Raw genomic sequence first — 12,888 nt, forward strand, 5'->3', positions numbered from 1 at the left:
GGGGATTTGCCCCAAAGATTCAGATGCAATGAAACACCGGGTCACCTGCACCCCGATGTTTCTAACAGCAATGGCCACGATAGCCAAACTGTGGAAGGAGCCTCGGTGTCCGTCGAAAGATGAATGGATAAAGAAGCTGTGGTTTATGTACACAATGGAATATTACTCAGCCATTAGAAACGACAAATACCCACCATTTGCTTCAACGTGGATGGAACTGGAGGGTATTATGCTGAGTGAAGTAAGTCAATCAGAGAAGGACAAACAGTGTATGTTCTCATTCATTTGGGGAATATAAATAATAGTGAAAGGGAATATAAGGGAAGGGAGAAGAAATGTGTGGGAAATATCAGAAAGGGAGACAGAACATAAAGACTCCTAACTCTGGGAAACGAACTAGGGGTGGTGGAAGGGGAGGAGGGCGGGGGGTGGGGGTGAGTGGGTGACGGACACTGAGGGGGACACTTGACGGGATGAGCACTGGGTGTTATTCTGTATGTTGGTAAATTGAACACCAATAAAAAATTAATTTATTAAAAAAAAGTCTGGGCAGTGAGTTTTGATAAAGCATATGGGTTAAATGGATTGGAGAAATGGAGAAGGCTGGGTCAGTTGTGATAGAGAAAGCAGCTTTACTTGGTGGGGCCAGTGGACGGGAGAGGTAGGTGATGGGCAAGGAGGCTGTGGTCATAGGAATTATTTGTGTGAAGTAACACACAAATATGTGTGGGGGAAAGGAGAGGGAAAGAGGACTGGGTGAGAATATTAGGAAGCCTTGTCGGATCAAGAGACAGGACCAATAGCCCCAGGAAGGACACAGAAGCAGATAAAGAAGAGTGGCTGTTACTGCCTTTGGCTAAAAAGGAAAGGGCAAATGATGGGTTTATGAGAGATGGGGTCACACATGATTTCCCTGGTTCCTCTTAATGTTCAGGGTGTGGGCCTCTCTCCAAAATCTGGGAAAGAAGACGACGCAGCCATATTGGGTGTAACTGGTAAGTTCCCTCACCTCTGCCCTGCATTCACCCTTTTTCTTCTCACTTACTGGCTCCCAGAGTTAACGGTCTACCTGCCCTAGGAGCAGGGAAGCCACAGTGAGTGGATGTCCGCATGCAGCCACTATCCTCAGGCAGGGACACCAGTGCCAGGGAGGAGGCAGTCATGGGGGGCTGGCGCCCCCCACAACTGCAAAGCTGCCAGAGCTCACATCACTACTTGTCCCCAGTGAGCAGGTAGAGCACAGGATCCAGGCAGCTGTTGGCACTGGCTAGAGGCCGAGTCACTTTGTAGACCACACTGAGAATGTTCAGCGCCCGGAAGTCAGCTTCCAACAGTCTTGATGTGTAATAAATGGTGCGGTTGATGTGGAAAGGCACGAAGCAGACAGCAAAGGCAGCATCACGGCGATGGTGCAGAGAGAACACAGACGAGAAGATAATCGGGCGGCCCCTGGCAACCGGCGATACAGGCGCCGGGCCATGATCCCCTAGCAGACAAGAGTGACCAGACAGGGCACTCCAAAGAGCAACCCCATGATTGCCGAGCTGAAGTGCACATAGTGGTCAAACTCCTCAGGCCGAGTGGTGTCATGGCACAGGAGGGGATCCTTTTTGGTGCTGGTTGTGACAAAGAACAGGTTGGGCACCAGGCAGCTGGCTGAGACCAACCAAACCACCAGGCAGAGAAGGCCTGCAAAGCGAGGGCGGCCCTAGAGCAGTGCCCACAGTAGGTGGCAGATGCCCAGGTAGCAGAGCACACTGATGCAGGTGAGGAAAAGGACACTGCAGTAGAGGTTCCAATAGAAAAGAAATCGGATAAACTTGCAGAGCCCAGTACCAAAGGGCCAGTGGTTGCGGGCCCCATAGTAGTAGATGAGGGTAGGTAGTGACAGCACGTACAAAGTATCTGACAAGGCCAAATGGAACATGTAGGTGGCTGTTGCATCCCAGGGTCAGAGGCGAAAGAAGAAGAGCCAGAGAGTCAGGGTGTTGAGGCCAAGACCCAACAGAAAGACAACTGTGTAGCTCACAGGCAGCAGAATGAACTTGAACTCCTCATTAAAACTGCAGTCCAGCTCTGCCTCACTGTCGCCAGGATCTGGGCTGGGGCCTAGGGTTGTGAGCAGAGAGGACTCTGCCCTGGCCATGGTTCCCCTATAGATGGAAAGGGCAGAAGTGAGGGCAGCTGGATTTTCCTGGCCTTCCAGTCCTAACTTGAGGCCAAAAAGCAGAGAATGGGGAGGGCCATGACTGAAGCATTAGGAGTAACTGAGAGGAGAATGTCTGTGTACAACCCAACCAGGCTGGGCCCTACCCATGCCCCCTTGGTCCAGTCTGGGAGTGATGGTCAGCAGGTGGTGCTGGGGCCCAGTAGGGCAGGCAGTGAGTTTGGGGTGTTCTCATCCTGCATCTGACTCTGTCCTTCAGATCTTGGCTGGCCACAATTGTGGAGGCCCACCAGCACAATCCATCATGCAAAGATGCCTGGACCCAAATTGTCTCCTAGCCCATTACAACATTTCTCTACATGGTGACCTTACTTTTCCCCTCACCCTGGTCCCAGCATCTCCATTTTTGTGACACCTTCCCCTAGCCTGGTCCAGCCCAGGAACCCCATTGTCACTATTACCCAAGAAACTTGGCATGTCTCCTACCTTATCCCTTTGAAGTTGAGCCCAGCTGACTCTATCACCTTTCCCTTTGGCAGCCAGAAGGCTTATCCAAGAGGGCAGGTTTGGGGGTGGGGCCCATCCCTCCTTCAGTCCTGGGAGGCCATCAGAGCTAGAAAGGCCCATCGAGATTAGTCCAACCCACTCACTGTATAGATTGGGAAACTGAGGCCCAGCAACAAGATTTACTAATGTGGAGTGTGAGAGAAAAAGAGGAGTCAAGAACGATTCCAAGATTTCCAGCCTGAGCAACTGGAGAAATTGAGTTACCATCGACAGAGATGGGAAAAGCTATGAGAGAAGTAGGTTTGGGGAAAGACTAGGGGTTCATTTTCTCAGCCTGTCAATTTCCAGGCACCTATTGTACACATAAGAGGAGGGCGAAAGGAGGCAGTTCACTCCTTCCCCGCCAAGGAAGCTAGCCAACATGCCTCCCTTACAGGCTCCACCTCTTCCTACACAGCACCCCTCATCTCTCTCTACCAGTCCAGGAGACTCCAGTCTGAATACAGTTGAGAAAATACAGAAGCCAAACCTCAATGTTTGAGAGCCAAGTGCCAGAGAATGCCAGTTTGTCAGGAGCTCTGGATCTGGGGCTCCTGGGGCTAAGTTTTCAGGATTATGGGGGTCTTAGGCAGAGGGGCAAGCTTTGGGCCTGCAGGACTCTGAAGGTGAGGTGAGTGGTGCTCTTAGGGAGGGAGATGCAGTCTGGCAGAATCCACTCTGCAGGGAACTGGAAACAACCTGATCTTCAGGTCCTGAGAATGTTGCCTGGCTGGATTCTGGGAGTGAGAGGAGGAGGCAGGCCAGCAAGGGAGGCTCTAGAATCTCGGATCTAGATCTCCTGGAGGCCCAGAAACCTGAATAGTGGAAACTTGGAGATCCCTGCCCTGTGACAGGGTCAGGGTAGATGAAAGGGAGGCACAGAGGAAGCAGTTATAGCCTGAGTCCTGGAAAGCTGGCCACTGTGATATTACATGAAAAGCCCAGGTGTTCGGAGCAGACGGACTTGAATTCAACTCCTTGTTTTCCCAGGGATTCATTGTGTGATGCTGGACACCTCTTTGTAACCTAGTTTTGTCATCAGTGAAGTGAGCATAAAAATACCAACCTTTTAAGGTTTCCTGAATATCGAACTGGTCAATAGGTGTGAAAACATTTTGTAAACCATGAAACGCTTCTAATCATATGGTGTTTTGTGTGACTACTTTGCTCCTAGGAATGAAGTTGATCTCTTCAGGGGAGAACAAGTATGATTTGAGGCTCGGGATACACCCAAGAGGTCACTTCAGTGTCCTCCACACTGGAGAAGCTCCTGCTTCAGGCTGGTTTAGCTCTGAAGGGTTTCTGCGAGTCCCTGGACACACAGCTCCAGTTGCCACTGCTGCCACTGCCGCCCAGTGGCTACTTAGGAAAAGACCTCGCCCCAAATGGCCCGGGTCAAAAGCAATGATTTGTGCCTTGTGAAATGCTATAGGCCAAACTTGCTGGCTTTCTTGAAACTCTTCCTCACTTTTGTTTCTGAGACTTTGCATTATGCTGCTTCTCCCAGTCCTCCGCATGTCCCATCTGACTTCTTCCCTGGCTCATTTTGTCCATCTCCCTTCAAAAGTGACCTTTCCCCAAGCCTTACTCCTAGAGCATTTTCTCTTTTCTCCTCTCTTCCCCTCTTTCTCCTCTCCTTTCTCTCCTCACTACCATTTCTTCTTCCCTCTCTCCCTCTTTCTCTCTCTCAACATCAACTCTCATGATTTAACTTAGAAGTTATGAGTAATTATAATACCCAATGAGACTCCGGTGTACAGATCTCACTCTAATCAAAATGGATGTCTCTCTCACACTCTTACCATATTTGATTCCTACTGAGATTATGGCATGTACTACAAACTGAATAGAATTCCACTCATTTGTGTTTTTGTCCATCTTCTCCTGATTCTCCCAGCCACATACCAGACCCAGAGGTCCTTGAGGACAAGCAACTTGTATTAGCTCTGTCTTTCCTACAGCCTTCCTGGTAAAGTTATAATAGCATATGTTCCAGGTGCTTTTTAAAATTTTATTTAAATTCAATTTGTCAATGTATAGTATAACAACCAGTACCCATCTCATCGTGTGCCCTCCTTAATGCCCATCACCCAGTTACCCCATTCCCTCACCCACCTCCCAATTTGTCACCCTTTGTTTCTTTCCCAGAGTTAGGAGTCTCTCATGGTTTGTCTTCCTCTCTAATTTTTTGCCACTCAGATTCCCCCCTTCCCTTATGGTCCCTTTCACTATTTCTTATATTCCACATATAAGTGAAACCATATGATAATTCTTTCTCCAATTGACTTTTTTTCACTCAGCATAATACTCTCCAATTCCATCCACATCAATGTAAAGGGTAGGCTCCAGGTGGGTTTTTTCCCCAAAATTATACACTTGCTGTCCAAAAAAAAAAATAAAAAAAAAAAAAATAAAAAAAAAACCTTCCAGTTCAGAGTTAAAGAAACAGATATCTTGCATGTAGTAGATGTTTAATAAATGTTTACTGAATGAATGACTCAGTTATACTTTGTTGAATTGAATGATTCCCACAGCTAAGGCCTGTGTATATTGTTTGCTGTAGGACAAACCCACTTGGGTATCTCATGGGTAATCCAGAATTGAGTATGTCAGGCAAAGTTTATTATCTTCTTCCCCACTGCTATCCTTCCATTCCCCTCCTCCTCCAGTTTTTTTTTCTAGTCCTCCTCCTCTTCGCCCCTCACATCTAATATTCATATCTTGATGACAGCTTCTCTGCAATGTTTGCTGTTTCCTTAAGGCCTAAGGGGGGAAAGGTATGGTTTCTAATCTCTTTCTCTGAGTAGGGGTGCAGTAGGGGGAGAAAGGATGGAGAGGGAGGGAGAAGGAACAGAAGAAGAGAAGAAGGAGGGAAGTAAAGAAATGAGGGAGAAAAGGTAGGTAAAATAGTGGAGGGAATGCAGTCTTTGAAGTCAGACCTAGAGTTTAACTCTGGCTCCATCACCCACTGGCTGTATGACTGTAGTTAAGCCTTTGTGACCCTCCATTTCCTCATATGTAGAATGAGAATACTAGCACCTATTTGGTTGTGAGGAGAGGAGGAGGCAAAGCATGTGATGCATCGAGGATTATCATCCTCCTCATCATTAGGAATTAAAATACAGGTGAATTTGGAGGGTGCTAAAGATTGGAAAGCTCACCCCAGTTGCCTGGGTTTTCTTTATGAAGTGAAATAATGGGGTTACCTGCTGAGAATAAGGTGCCATGTAGAGCGGAACAAGACAGTCATTCAGGGCAGCCCCAGTGGCGCAGCGGTTTAGCGCCGCCTGCAGCCCGGGGCATGATCCTGGAGACTTAGGATCAAGTCCCACGTTGGGCTCCCTGCATGGAGCCCGCTTCTCCCTCTGCCTGTGTCTCTGCCTCTCTCTCTCTCTGTGTGTCTCCATGAATAAATAAATAAAATCTTTTTTTAAAAAAAGACATTCAACCCTGTTGGCAAGGAGCTATAATCTGAAACCCTGGCTAATCCAAACTTATTAACAAAATAATGGGAAAGTGACTGGCTGCATATACTTGTGTCCAAATTAGCCTTGTCCAGGTGTCTTTTCCATAGTGTGCCCTTTTCATCTTTCAAAATGTCTGCTCTTCATCTCCAGAAAGGTTGTTAAAGGCTTTAGTATAAAGACTAGTACCGCTTTGTCCAGCACCTGGGACAGCACAGGAAGTCTCTGTTTCTACCATTTAATTCCTCGGTCTCCTTTCTACGAGCCCCCCCACCCCCCCCCCCACCCCTCTACTGAGCCAATGTCATTGCCCAGATCCCATTTAAGTCCACTGGTATGCTTTCAATTGCAGTAACAGAAAATTCCAACTTGGCTGATTTTAAAATAAGGAAATTTATTATCTTGCATCTAAGTCCATGAGTGGGGCTGCTTTGTAGTTGCCCAATTCAACAACTCAACAATGTCACAAAAAATCCTGACTCCATCTTTCCGATCTGCACCCCGCAGCATGTTTGTTTAGCAACTCTCATGGTCACAAGATGTGGTTGGGGCACTTCAAGCATTGCATCCAAACAGGACAATATTCAATTGTAGGAGAGGAAGGCCTCTCTTCCTGTGGGTGTACTGTTATTACTCAGGAAGCCTTTCCCAAATTTCTCGCTAGTACACTTCCTTTCACATCTCAGTGGCCTGAATCTCATCATACCTATAACTGAACCAATCACTGGCAAGGGGGATGAAACGGCCACAGTCCGCTCAGGAAATGAAGATTCTGCCCATAAGAAGGAAGAAGGAGGTGGCTGTTGAGTTGACAAACAATTCTGTCTGCTGAATCCCCTTACTGAATAACCCATCCTTTCCTCACTTAAAGTTCTGATCATCACTTCCTAACTGAAAGCCGTGGCTGGGAAAAATCACTGGGATGTGCAAGTGAGGTGGGTAAGGACCTGAAAGTACCTCTCCATTCAATATATCATAGAGGCCAGAAACTCCATAATTAGGGATGCATTCCTTTGCTGTCTTGCCACCTCAGAAAATGCAAATACTCTTTTTTTTACAAGGGTTTTATTTAAATTCCAGTTAGTTAACATACAGTGTAATGTTAGTTTCAGATGTACAATATAGAGATTCAACACAAACAACAGCCAGTCTTCATCACACCCATCACCTATATAACCCATTCCCCTCCCCCCACCTCCCATCTGGTAACCATCAGTTTGTTCTCTATGGTTAAGAGTCTGTTTCTTAGTGCCTCTCTTTTCCCCTTCTATGTTTGCTGTGTTTCTTAAATTCCACATATGAGTGAAATAATGGTATTTGTCTTTCTCTGACTGACTTACTCCACTTAGCATAATATTCTCTAGCTCAATCCATATTGTGGCAAATGACAAGATTTCATTTTTCTCTGTGACTGAGTAATATTCCATGTGCCACCACTTATTTATCCATTTATCAGTTGGTGTACATTTGGGCTCTTTCCATAAGTTGGCTATTATTCATAATGCTGCTATAAACATTGGGGTTCATTTATCCCTTCAAATCAGTATTTTTGTATCCTTTGGGTAAATACCTAGTAGTTCAATTGCTGGATCATAGGGTGGTTCTATTTTTCATTTTCTGAGAATCTCCATACTTTTTTCCAAAGTAGCTATATCAGTTTGCATTCCCACCAACAGTAAAAGAGGGCTCCCCTTTCTCCACATCCTTGCCAGTACCTGTTGTTTCCTGTGTTGTTAATTCTAGCCGTTCTGACTGGTGTGAAGTGATCTAATTGTAGTTTGGAATTGTATTTCTCTGATGATGAGTATTGTTGAGCATCTTTTCATGTGTCTGTTGGCCATCTATACATCTTCTTTGGAAAAATGTCTATTCATGTCTTCTGTCCATTTTTAACTAAATTAATTGATTTTTGAGTGTTGAGTTTGGTAAGTTCTTTATATATTTTGGTTACTAGTCCTTATCAGATATGTCATTTGCAAATATCTTCTCCTATTCCATAAGTTGCCTTTTACTTTTGTTGATTGTTTCCTTCACTGTACAGAAGTCTTTTGTTTTGATGTAGTTCCAATAGTTTATTTTTGCTTTTGTTTCTCTTGCCTCAGGAGACATACCTAGTAAGATGTTGCTACAGCCGATGTCAAAGAGGCTGCTGCCTGTATTCTCTAGGATTTTTATGGTTTCAGGTCTCACATTTAGGTCTTTCATCCATTTTGAATTTATTTTTGTGTTTGGTGGTCCAGCTTCATTCTTTTGCATGTTGCTGTCTAGTTTCCTCAACACCATTTGTTGAAGAAACTGTCTTTTGCCCACTGGATATTCTTTCCTACTTTGTCAAAGATTAGTTGACCATATAGTTGTGGATTCACTTCTGGGTTTTCTATTCTGTTCCATTGACCTATGTGACTGTTTTTGTGCCAGTACCATCCTGTCCTGATTACTACAGTTTTGTAATATAACTTGAAGTCTGGGATTGTGATGCCTCCCATTTTGCTTTTCTTTTTCACGATTGCTTTGGCTATTCAGGGTCTTTTGTGGTTCCATACAAAATTTAGGATTGTTTGTTCTAGCTCTGTGAAAAATGCTGGTGGTATTTCGATAGGAATTGCATGAAATGTGTAGATTCCTTTGTGTAGTATAGACATTTTAACAATATTTGTTCTTCCAATCCATGAGCATGGAATGTTTTTCCATTCCTTTGTGTCCTCTTCAATTTCTTTCATCAATGTTTTATAGTTCTCAGAGTATAGATCTTTTACCTCTTTTGTTAGGATTATTCCCAGATCCCCTACTGTTTTAAACGGGTGCAATTATATATGGGATTGATTCCTGGATTTCTCTTTCTGTTGCTTCATCATGGATAAATGATGCAACCGATTTCTGTACATTGATTTTGTATTCTGAAACTTGACTGATTTTGTGTATCAGTTCTAGCAATTTTTTAGTGGAGTCTTTCGGGTTTTCTATATAGCATTTCATGTCATCTGCAAACAATGAAAGTTTGACTTCTTCCTTGCCTATTTGAATGCCTTTTATTTGTGTGTGTGTGTGTGTGTGTGTGTGTGTGTTGTCTGATTGCTGTGGCTAGGACTTTCAGTACTATATTAAGTAACAGTGGTGAGAGTGGACATTTCTGTCTTGTTCCTGGCCATAGAGGAAAAGCTCTGTTTTTCTCCATTGAGGATTATATTAGCTGTGGGTTTTTATATATGGCCTTTATTATTTTGAGATATGTCCCCTCTAACTCAACTGTGTTGAGGGCTTTTAGCATGAATGGATGTTGTGCTTTGTCAAATGCTTTTTCTGCATCTATTGAAAGAATCATATGGTTCTTATCCTTTCTTGTATGAATGTGGTATATCACATTGATTTTCCAATATTAAAGCCACCTTGCAGTCCAGGAAAAAAAAATCACTAGAAAATGCAAATACTCTTGTATTTATTATTTATTTATTTTTATTTATTATTATCTTGTTATAATTCTCTTTGGTAACTACAAACTGGGAAGGGACACAAGGAAATTTTGGAGAAAGATGGAGATGTGTTATATCTTGATTTAGGTAGTGGTTACATGTGTGTATACACAGGTATATTAGTTTTGTATTGCTGCTGTAAAACAATTACCCCAGACTTGGTGGTTTAAAACAGCACTTATTCTCTTATAGTTCTGGAGGTCAGAAGTCCAAAATCAGTTTCATTGCACCAAAATTAGGGTGTCAGTCAGGCTACACCTGAATTGCAACAGCCACCTTGTGACCATAAGAGACTATGAGGGGGAGGCAAATCCATGCCCTTGTCCTTTCCAGTATCCAGAGCTTCATTCCTCAATCTTCAAAGCCAGTGACATCGCATCTTGCTTCAGTTCTCGTATTGCCTTGTTTCCATAGTCAAATTTCCTTCCTTCTCCCTCTGTTTCCCTCTTATTTATAAAGAGACTAGTGGTTACATTTAGGGCCCATTCAGATGATACATAATAATCCCAAATCTCAAGATCCTTAATTTAATCATTTCTGCAAAGTCCTTTTTGCCGTATAAAGAAATATTCATAGGTTCTAGAGACTAGGACCCTATATGTTTGGGGTCCATTAAATAATGGACCTACCACATTAATAGCCTACCACAGTAGATAAAAATTTACCAAGCTGTGCAATTAAGATTTGTGCATTTTGCTATTTTGTAAATTATACCTCAGCCAAGAAAGGTACATACTTCTGGAATAGAGATAATGATTTAGGTTCAATCATAGTAATGAATTCAAGACCTACCAGATCATTTTTTTTTCCTGCTGAAAGGATCTGAACTGAAAGGGGATATGCTTCAAGTGTGGGTCTGAAGATAAAAATGGGCTGAAGGCTAGTCCAAAAATACATTCATTCTGAAGTTTTGCTTTCCCCACAGACACTAACTTTGGCAAGTGCATAACTCTTTACTGCATGTCCAGCATTAGTTTCAGTCCCACTGTGGTTTCTGCAGTCTGGACTTCTACCTCTCTCTGAAAATCCTTGAGAAGGGCAGAGTAATAGCAACTCAAAGACAAGTTCAAGGGGGTATATATTGGCAAGGAATGGCAAAGGCTAACATAGTTTGCTGTACAAAAGGAATACAGGGCAGTTGCCCAGCAGTCACAATAGGGAGCAGGAAGTAGAAAAGGCCCAGCCCTCTAAGCCAGAGCCACAGCCATCCACTGAGGAATGGACACCCTGCTGTGGCAGGTTGAGGGCTGGCATCTCTGGATACTATGGATAGATACTAAAGACCAGCCAGCTCTATGAGGATTTGGACGTGGGGTAGGGTCCTGTATTCCCAGAGTTTGGAGGTTCTGTTTCTACATTCTCTATGTCCACGAAGCCTGGACCTGGGTACTATGAGAAGGACAGCCAAGAGAGGAAGGTTATTTTTGTTGCTGCCACTGTGGGGGTCCTGGCAGCTGTAGGACAGAAATATCTCTAATTCCATGAGTGGTCATACGAGGCAAGTGAAGCTGCTTAGAGCCTATAGCACAGACTTAGTTTCAGGGATTGGGGAGAGTTAAAAACTGGGTGGGAGGGTTTACTCTAGGTGGGAGTGATATGTCAATTGCTTATTCCCCCCACATGCAACATTCTCCAGGGGAACCTGCCCCTGGGCCAAGGATCCTCTGTTACTTTCCTCTGCATCAAGAAATGTTCAAGGCTCACAGACATATACACACACAGCCCAATACACTCAGCCTCCCCTCCTCAGTCACCACCCACACTTACAGAAGATTGACTCCTGCTGTGCACATAAGCTGGGATAATCAGGGATCTAAACAGTAGGTTTCAAGAGCCCCAAGTCCCATGTGGTGGGGGACTTTTTCCCATACTCTTAGCTTTTGTGTGGCCTGTAATAGCTGATCAAGAGATATAGAAACACTAGTGTATGACACAAGGCTCTCCTTTCAGAATCACAAGGCCTCCTCCTTCTATCCGTCACCATGCTTTTCCTTTAATGTCGACTCCCCTTAGATTCTAGTCTTAAGGCCAAAACCCTGTAGTTCCCCTTCTCAAGCTCCCCTAACTTTAACACTATCAGATTCAACTCTCTACCTCTATCCTGTCCCAGCAGCAAGAACCTGCTAATCTTTAGCCACTAATCTTTTAGCCTTTAATCTGCTTTCTAAACTCTTGGCACCTGAACTATTTATAAAACAGTGTTTTATGCCCCCCAACTCTACTCTTCTTCTCTGACCCCCACCAATCTAAATATTCAAAGGACCTCAAGTATAAAAGGCTGGAGAGGTAAGCATAGCAACCAGAGCTGGAGACGGATGTGAGCTTCATCTCTCTCCCCAGGTAATAGTCCGAAGTCCTCTATTTCTAACCCATACCAGGTCCCATATACCCTTGCCTTTAGCATCCCCATGAATATATTAAGGAGCATCTGAGGGCATCTTTCATGACACAGCCAGCAGGCACTTGGCCTGAGAGACCCTGTGACAGACCTCTGGAGGCTCCCTGGAGCTCACCCTCAGGCCAGACATGATATATAACAAAGAGAAGCACTAGACAGACATCTCCCTCTCTCTAAGGATCCCTACTCCAAGGCCTTTCACCTGGGGACACAGATAAGGCTAAGAAGGAGAAAATTGGGGGAAGGTGAAGAGAGTGATGAATAGATTCAAGGAAGGCTTTCTAGAGGTTTCTGCCACCAACAACCAAGAGCATGAGGGCTCCAACCCCTTCTCTCCCACACTTTTCTCCTCTCTTAACTGAGAGTTAAAGCCACCGTGAGATGAACTCAGGTTCAGAATCTATTGTAGGACAAAAGCAGACAGAATCCATTTTTTCTTCATTCATTTATTTGCGTATCTAACAAACATGTCTTGACACCTACTGTGTGCCAGGTGGTGTTCAGCCTCATCCAGTCAAATTTTCCTCAAATTGTCTTGATGGAGGGCTCTCTCCAGCCTGCTTTGAGACAAATTCCTTCTCTGTGAAGGTGGTCAAGAGTGTCCCAGCTATTCCAGGAAGCCATGCCATTTCTAGAGAATAGACAGAGTGGTTAGTCAACAATTTGTAAAAATAGGGTTTTTTTCCCCTGTCTGGGATGGGTGAGAGTGTGACTGAATAAGTAACCTTGGCAGGAGGGAGAATATAAGGCACTTGAATGGTAGTGAGGTATCTATTCAACAAGGAAAGGTTACACCACACTAGGTATGTCTGGATTGTATCCTGGAGAAAGAATTGGGACCAA

The 12,888-nt window shown here is 44.4% G+C and overlaps 1 protein-coding gene across 1 annotated transcript; it reads right to left on the reverse strand.

Annotated features, from left to right (window-relative positions):
* Positions 1 to 1,037: 1,037 nt before the first annotated feature.
* On the reverse strand, positions 1,038 to 2,146 carry P2RY4 (pyrimidinergic receptor P2Y4). Its single transcript, XM_025466269.1, is given in 2 exon segments — positions 1,038 to 1,393; positions 1,396 to 2,146. Coding segments are annotated over 2 exon segments (1,107 nt in total).
* Positions 2,147 to 12,888: the final 10,742 nt, after the last annotated feature.

This window comes from Canis lupus, chromosome X (genome assembly GCF_003254725.2).
Source record: "Canis lupus dingo isolate Sandy chromosome X, ASM325472v2, whole genome shotgun sequence".
NCBI classification, from domain to species: Eukaryota; Metazoa; Chordata; class Mammalia; order Carnivora; family Canidae; genus Canis; species Canis lupus.